The sequence below is a fragment of the Sinocyclocheilus grahami genome, unplaced genomic scaffold (assembly GCF_001515645.1).
Source record: "Sinocyclocheilus grahami isolate Dianchi unplaced genomic scaffold, SAMN03320097.WGS_v1.1 scaffold2589.1, whole genome shotgun sequence".
NCBI classification, from domain to species: Eukaryota; Metazoa; Chordata; class Actinopteri; order Cypriniformes; family Cyprinidae; genus Sinocyclocheilus; species Sinocyclocheilus grahami.
The window spans coordinates 1,795-10,593 of NW_015507768.1; the positions used below are offsets into that span (position 1 = coordinate 1,795).

The 8,799-nt window shown below is 36.6% G+C and overlaps 1 protein-coding gene and 1 long non-coding RNA gene across 2 annotated transcripts in view; both read right to left on the bottom strand.

Annotated features, from left to right (window-relative positions):
• Nucleotides 1-742: 742 nt before the first annotated feature.
• On the bottom strand, nucleotides 743-1,163 carry LOC107575355 (uncharacterized). The gene is made up of 3 exons (XR_001607855.1): nucleotides 1,090-1,163; nucleotides 962-1,016; nucleotides 743-819 (listed from the first exon to the last, which is right to left on the bottom strand). It is a non-coding gene; the product is annotated as an uncharacterized lncRNA (long non-coding RNA).
• Nucleotides 1,164-3,777: 2,614 nt separating this feature from the next.
• Nucleotides 3,778-8,799, bottom strand: part of LOC107575353 (B-cell receptor CD22-like) — a 33,085-nt gene continuing 28,063 nt past the window's right edge. Inside the window, exons 6-9 of the mRNA XM_016261746.1 lie at nucleotides 6,818-7,043; nucleotides 5,749-6,006; nucleotides 3,884-4,128; nucleotides 3,778-3,786 (exon numbers count right to left, since the gene is read on the bottom strand). Coding sequence (XP_016117232.1) covers nucleotides 3,778-3,786; nucleotides 3,884-4,128; nucleotides 5,749-6,006; nucleotides 6,818-7,043 — 738 coding nt within the window. The remainder of the gene's footprint in view (nucleotides 3,787-3,883; nucleotides 4,129-5,748; nucleotides 6,007-6,817; nucleotides 7,044-8,799) is intronic.

The window sequence follows — 8,799 nt, forward strand, 5'->3', positions numbered from 1 at the left end:
ATTTCACTTTTCTTTCATTTGCTGAAGCCCAAATGAGTTTTAATGACTTCAGGAAACCAGAGGAGGCTGACAGCATAAACTCCTCTCATTACGAAACGGACCAATCAGAACTGATATTCAAATGACGTGCATTTAAATGTCGTTTAAATGTTTTTAATAAAGATGCATCCTGAAGCAGGGAATATACAAGTAAACACATTAAAATAATAATGAGGTAAGAAGACAAAGCAAACAGAGACTGAAGAAACCAGAGGAGATGCTGAATAGATGCGTTCAGAATTATAATACTAACACATGAAGGACTTTAAACACAGTACAGTATAAACACCATACACATGAAGATGAATAATAGTGATTTACAGCTGATGCACATCCGTGTTGATGTCAGGAGCAGAGATGCTGACCTCTGGTGCTAGTTTGAGGATTTGAACAAACACACGAGAAGAGCTCAAATAAAACTGATCACTTAAAGGGAAAGTTACAGCAACACAACAGACAGAAAACTGAAGCTGATAATATTCAGACCAAAAAAACAATACATTGTCCATTGTGAAGATGCACATTTAAAATATTGCAGGACAAGATATTTTAAAATGTTAAAACAGTGAGCTTACTTCACTTTAACATATCTATTTCCATTTCTATACAATAACACTCATTTAATTTCACTGTTACATCATCTTTCCTAAACTATAAAGAAATACAAGGCTTCATCAACTCTTCAGTAATGACAGCTGCCAATCATGTGTGGCTCCGCCCACAGAGCTCAGGATTGGTTCCTTTGTGCTCCGCCTCTCACTGCAGCATCTTCCTGTTGATCTGAAGAAACAACAAGAAGAACGACTGACTGAAGTTCATCAGCAACATTATAAACCTTCCACACGCTTCATAAAACAATCAAACTAGAACTGAAGAGAGTTGTATTGATTATATGGAGAGGAGCTGCAGTTCAGACACTTACTGATGGATTCTCATGTTTAGGATCAAGAGTCTTCAGGAGGTCTGGGACGAACGGTCTGTGTGGAAGACAGCGAGAGATCGGTCATGTGATCATCTGTGATGATGATCTGACTTTGACGTCTCACTTACTGTGAGTGTGTCGTACAGGTCAGAGGTCGTGGACTTGAGCTCAAGAGCTGTATATGTGTCTTCACTGGGATCAGACATCTACAGCGGCAGAAGGAGATGAGTTCATGTTTAAAATCTGATAGAGTAACTGCACTGACTTTAATATTTAGATGAACTGTTGACTGGATGCAGAGCTATAGAATCAGGTGTCCTGTACTCTTCATATCTCTGTACGGCTCATAGCGGCTGTAGGAAACATCTCTGCATGCAGAAAAACACTGTAAATAACTGTGATCATCTCACCGCAGACGCCTTCATAGCAGATCTTCTGTTCATCCTTTTAGTAAGACTGTAGAAGAAAGATGAATAAACAGCATATTTAAAGAGTTTCATATATATATACTGTATTTATATATATATATATATATATATATATATATATATATATTATATGTTGTGCTCTGTTATATATATATATATATATATTACATGTTCTGATCTGCTGTGATGTTGGAGGGCCTTTACCCTCGATTCAATCAGTGACTGACCAACCATGTGTTTCTACAACATTGTTGTAAGAGCCATATTACTATCTATACTGAGTTTATTTTAAATATGTTGGATTAAGTGTTGTTTCGTCTGGTTGTCTTGTGTGTTTGTGTGTTCGAGTCCTCTATAGGAGGTGGCACCATCGGCATATAATGGTGTTATGTCGGAGTGCCAGCAACTTTGTGGATTTTACTGAAGAGGAAGCACGAGTTAAACACTGGTCAATGGCGTTTCCCATGTGGTAGACAAACAGGAGTCTCTGCCACTACAAATGTTGTTTAGAAATGTTCAAAAATTCATTAATTAACATAACTTTACGAAATCACACACATCCCTTACTGGAATAACTGCAGTTTTTAACTGGTATACATGCATGGTAAACAAGTACAAACCCGATTCCAAAAAAGTTGGGACACTGTACAAATTGTGAATAAAAACAGAATGCAATGATGTGGAAGTTTCAAATTTCAATATTTTATTCAGAATACAACATAGATGACATATCAAATGTTTAAACTAAGAAAATGTATCATTTTAAGGGAAAAATAAGTTGATTTTAAATTTCATCAACACATCTCAAAAAAGTTGGGACAAGGCCATGTTTACCACTGTGTGGCATCCCCTCTTCTTTTTATAACAGTCTGCAAACGTCTGGGGACTGAGGAGACAAGTTGCTCAAGTTTAGGAATAGGAATGTTGTCCCATTCTTGTCTAATACAAGCTTCTAGTTGCTCAACTGTCTTAGGTCTTCTTTATCGCATCTTCCTCTTTATGATGCGCCAAATGTTTTCTATGGGTGAAAGATCTGGACTGCAGGCTGGCCATTTCAGTACCCGGACACTTCTTCTACGCAGCCATGATGTTGTAATTGATGCAGTATGTGGTCTGGCATTGTCATGTTGGAAAATGCAAGGTCTTCCCTGAAAGAGACGACGTCTGGATGGGAGCATATGTTGTTCTAGAACTTGGATATACCTTTCAGCATTGATGGTGCCTTTCCAGATGTGTAAGCTGCCCATGCCACACGCACTCATGCAACCCCATACCATCAGAGATGCAGGCTTCTGAACTGAGCGCTGATAACAACTTGGGTTGTCCTTGTCCTCTTTAGTCCGGATGACATGGCGTCCCAGTTTTCCAAAAAGAACTTCAAATTTTGATTCGTCTGACCACAGAACAGTTTTCCACTTTGCCACAGTCCATTTTAAATGAGCCTTGGCCCAGAGAAAACACCTGCGCTTCTGGATCATGTTTAGATATGGCTTCTTTTTTGACCTATAGAGTTTTAGCCGGCAACGGCGAATGGCACGGTGGATTGTGTTCACCGACAATGTTTTCTGGAAGTATTCCTGAGCCCATGTTGTGATTTCCATTACAGTAGCATTCCTGTATGTGATGCAGTGCCGTCTAAGGGCCCGAAGATCACGGGCATCCAGTATGGTTTTCCGGCCTTGACCCTTACGCACAGAGATTGTTCCAGATTCTCTGAATCTTTGGATGATATTATGCACTGTAGATGATGATAACTTCAAACTCTTCGCAATTTTTCTCTGAGAAACTCCTTTCTGATATTGCTCCACTATTTTTCGCCGCAGCATTGGGGGAATTGGTGATCCTCTGCCCATCTTGACTTCTGAGAGACACTGCCACTCTGAGAGGCTCTTTTTATACCCAATCATGTTGCCAATTGACCTAATAAGTTGCAAATTGGTCCTCCAGCTGTTCCTTATATGTACATTTAACTTTTCCGGCCTCTTATTGCTACCTGTCCCAACTTTTTTGGAATGTGTAGCTCTCATGAAATCCAAAATGAGCCAATATTTGGCATGACATTTCAAAATGTCTCACTTTCAACATTTTATATAATATCTATATTCTATTGTGAATAAAATATAAGTTTATGAGATTTGTAAATTATTCCATTCCTTTTTTACTCACAATTTGTACAGTGTCCCAACTTTTTTGGAATTGGGTTTGTAAAAATAGGAAATAACATGTTTGTTTGGAAACCATTTACAATTTTAAAGATAAAACTGTATTTACATTTTAGAATGAAATCATTTACCTGTTGGGATTGTGTTGAGACTCTGTGTAGGTGGATTGCTGAGCTCCAGAAAATCAGTAATGAGGTGAAATACAGACAAAACACACACCGTATGTTTAACAGGACTAGATACCACAACATATACAAACAAATAAGGAAGAAAGCAGGTGTGTGTGGTTACAATATAGAATATGATTCATAAAACTCACACATGACGTGTACAGTCACAGCATCAGAGTATTTCTCTCCATGTTCATTTCTGGACTTGCACTTGTATTCTTCACTGTGATCAGAGCTGATGTTTGAGATGCTGTAGATTCTTCCAGATCCTACAAACCTTCCTCCTTTAAACCAGCTGAAGTTCAGAGCAGGAGGGTTTGAATCACTGCTGCAGCTCAGAGTCACTGAATATCCCTCCACTATTTCACCAGATGGACTGATGGACACTGAGACGCTCCTGGGTGGGTCTAAAACAGAAAAAAAATACAAGCATAACCAAAGATAATTTGACATCACAGACTTATAAATCCCAAATGTATGAATCACTCCACTATTTCACCAGATGAACCAGATTTAAATATATTTATATGCTTATTTTTTTCGTGTATTTTATCCATTGACAAAACACTGCATTTTTTTTAACAATTTCCTTCTTAACCTTAGAAATTATCTTTTTTTTTCTTATAGAGACTGTTGAAAAGGTCCAGTATTTCACAGTATTTTCTGATTTGATGTTAATCAGGGTGTCTGCAGATATGAACAAGTTCAATTTAAGACTTTTAAAGACCTTCTTGATACCACCTTGTGTGAAATTTAAGACCAAACTTATTATTATATTGCATATGTATATGTAATATTTAATGTGTTTTAATGTAAAAAGAAAACAAAATATCATCGCTGTCAAAAATGCTATTTATTATTACGATATACAGTTAACTTTTAATATCAGCAGACAATATCCCATACAAAATATCCTCAAAAAAGCACGGACTTACTGAGATATTTGGTGGTGTAAACGATTTATTCTGAAGCAATATTTTCAGTGCTCTATCAGCTTTTACATGCTTAAATCTGCATGTTTTTCAAATTTATCCCAGGATGTTATTTACCTTTATAAAGGCCAACATTTTTGAAACCTTATTAAATATATGCGTCATCTTCCATGCCAAATTCTTACAATTTATCTAAAAATTAATTATACACTACAGGGCTGTTACCAATCAAATTAAATATTTTGCACAGCAAAATTACAACTGCAGTAAATAATGTTATGATATTAATGGTTGAAATAACATTTTTAATATACAAATTCGAAATGCTGGGGAAAATGCATACTTTTAAACATGAGACTAAACCGCCAGTAAATCACTTATTCATTCGTCCGCTTCCTTCAAAACTCTGAATCATTCAGTAACAAAACACTGAGTGTTGCTCGGAGAATGTGCAATAGTTCTGTTCGGATCTTTGTTTGGAACTGTTTCCGTTGGTGAAATAGAGCAAAACAGTCAATATTGAGTCTAAAATGTAAGTAACTTCACACACTTAACTGCTTGTTTGTTGAACTAAAATCAATGTAACATTTGCAATCGTGAAAATATTCAGCAAAAATCTTGTCACGGTATGTTACCTAACTACGTCACGAACGAAACATTTTGAATTTTGACCTCAGTATGTTTGTTCTGTGAGTTTCTTTATGTGTGCCGTACTCATTTGATTTGATTTCTTCATGAAAGTCTCTCACAGACACAGACAGCGTGACATTGATACCAGACATACACACTAGCCATCATCAATCGCTGTTTACGCTGAATCTAATAAACTCAGAATAATCATTCTCGCGTTTCGAAGTGTCACTAGTTATTTTTTGTCACTTAATTTTTAATCAGGCTATTTGTCCTGTCGGGCAAGTAAAAATCTCAAGCCATCTTTCAGTAAACTTGCATTAACCCATTTAGCTTTAGGATCCAGCTCAGACAAGAATACACACCAAACATTTAACAGGACTACATATGACAAAACATACTGACAAATAAAGAAGCAAGCAGGTGTATGTGATTAAAATATAGAATATGATTCATAAAACTCACACATGACGTTTAAAGTCACAGCATCAGAGTATTTCTCTCCATGTTCATTTCTGGATCTGCACTTGTATTCTCCACTGTGATCAGAGCTGATGTTTGAGATGCTGTAGATTCTTCCAGATCCTACAAACCTTCCTCCTTTAAACCAGTTGAAGTTCAGAGCAGGAGGGTTTGCATCACTGCTGCAGCTCAGAGTCACTGAATCTCCCTCCACTATTTCTCCAGATGGACTGATGGACACTGAGACGTTTTTTGGAGGATCTAAAAAAATAAAATAAAATACAAAACATTAACAAATGTGGCATCACACACTTAAGACGTATGAATAACAGATTTCTGAATCTCCCTCCACTATTTCAGCAGATGGACTGATGGAGATCACAGGATTCTCTGGAGGATCTTCAGGTGTCAGGTGAAAGTATTTATATTCTGTATTTATATGCATTTTTATTCATTGACAAAACCCTGCATTTTTAAACTATTTCCTTCTCAACCTTAGAAATTATCTTTTTTCCTTTTTCTTTTAGAGACTGTTGAGAATGAAGGCCCAGTATTTCATAGTATTTTCTGATTTGATGTTAATGTGATTTACAGGTAGTTTGACTCGCCCAGAAGAAGTTTTAGTTTCTTACAGTCCTGTCAACGGCTCGCTATAGAGTTGCTTTTATTGTGTGTGTGTTCAAGAAAAGTACGAGTATTTGTTTATATCTTTTGCTTACACACTCAACACATATTTTAACAATTTAACACATTTTCCATCAATTTGGATTGCATAAATTAATAAACTTAATGTGATTCATATGCATCAGTCATACGCAATTGAAACAGGTAATGATTCATGTAATACTTCACAAGTCCCCAGTGTTAAATAAACACTGCTCAGTGTTCATGTGTTTCCACAATACAGAGTATTAAAGTAGCATTGAAGCAGTGTTGTTAATGAAATAATTGTATGACTTATGATTTTAGAGAAAGGACAAGAGCTCCCACAAAACTGACCATTTATCAGAGATATGTAATCATGACAACATTCAAAAGCAACTTTAAAGAGGAAAAGTCAATCAGTACTCACACGAGACACTGAGACGAGCAGCAGGAGAGATGTAACTGTGTCCATGTAGAGCACAGCTGTATCTGCCTGCATCCTCTCTTCTGACTGACTGCAGCAGGAGTTGATTGTTTCCGTCTCTTCTCTCAGTTAATGGCTGTGAGTTTCTGTACCAGATGAATGTTGCTCTGTCAGTCAGAGTGCAGCTGCTTTTACATGTCAGACTGACATTATGACCCTCTGTCACTCTCTCAGGACTCACCGTGAATCATGAGCAGAAAGATCAGAGGAAGACGAGGAACCATTCTGACCCACATCAGCGTCAAATATATCTATAATACAGCATTAATCAGCACTTATACACTCATCAACAGTACATGCACATCACCCTATTCCTAACAATTCTCATGTTAAGACACGTACACTGTAAAAAAAACTGTGACATTTACGGTAAAATACCGGCAGCTGTGGTTGCCAGAACTTCACCGTAAAAAAAAAAAAAAAACGTGGTGGTGATGAGAAAGTCACATGATGAACCAAAGCTCATCACAAAAACAGCTTTTCTACGAGCTGAGAAGGGCAATATATAAAACATATAGAAGGTGCACAGTGTCACTCACACAAACACTAAGCCCCATCATCGTGACACACGATACTGACATAATGCAATAAACATGAATTTAACAACATTAGATGTCAGATTAAACCCTAGTGTACACAACTGATAAGACTAAGAAGCAACATGTTATTTCAACTAAAAAACATCAAATTTGAAGGGTCTTCCGGGGAATTCTGCTAGCGTCAATTTAAGTTTTTTTCACTGTAAATTATGCAATGACTTTTTCTTTTTCTCTTACAAAAAGCGTATTTTTAACAGTATTTTACTGTGAAATCACATTAAATGTAATTACATTTATTCACCGAATATAGTATGGAAACTTACTCTTAACCAGTTAACAGGTTTTTACTGTAGCATTTTACAGTCGTTTACTGTTAAAATCACAATCATTTTTTACAGTGTATGTTATATGAGCAATAATCACCAGAGTGTGTTTGTCTTACCGTGTTGAAGCTCATCAGATCAGCAGCAGCTAAATGACTGACTCTTTTAACACATGCACTTTAGCTTCACTGGCTTTGTGTGGTTAACACTGTTTTTTTTTAAACACAGTTACAGAAATATCAGTGTCCCTCCCTCAACAAGAGGACAACATTACTGGACTCTAAAACTACAGAAAAATAGTGCTTAGTTATCAGAAGCTGATAATATTGAGCACTTTGAGACCATGAAATGATACATTTTCCATTGTGAAGCTGCACAATTATGATTTAGTTCAGAAGTTCAGGGTAAAATGATCAATTATGATTTAATAGCAGGACTACGCTGTAAAATAAGAAAGCGCTTGTATCCTCCACCAAACATCACTTCAGCTGTTTTGCTCTGCTGACTTAATTTTAACATCACGGCCTGGTTTCACAGACAGGGCTTAGACTAAATCAGGATTAGGCCATAGTTCAATTAGGACATTTAAGAGATGTTCATAAACGTGGCTTAGAAAAAACATTACTGGTGTGCATCTTGAGACAAAACAATGGCACTGACGTACTTTAAGATCAGTCTGTGCAAGTTTCTTTCAGTTGAAACAGCTCAGACTTACATTTTAGTCTGAAACTGGGGCAAATGTTTACACAAAGACAATTCATCATCTGATAAATGATCTCAGCGTGAATTATTTCTTCAGTTTAGATGGAGGAAGTGAAACCAGAGCAAAGAAGTCAGTCATGAAAAACATGCTGCACTAAATATAAATAAAAAATAGTTCATGTTGATTTAACATTATAAAAATGTGAGTTCTGTGGCATGTAGTTCATGTCTATCAGCTCTGAGATCTTAATCTATATTCTAATAAAGTCCTTTGACACATAATCCTCTATCATATCTACACACTGTCTTCTGAGAAAAAGGGCCAAACATATTCATGATCTGGTGATACACTGATGCTTGT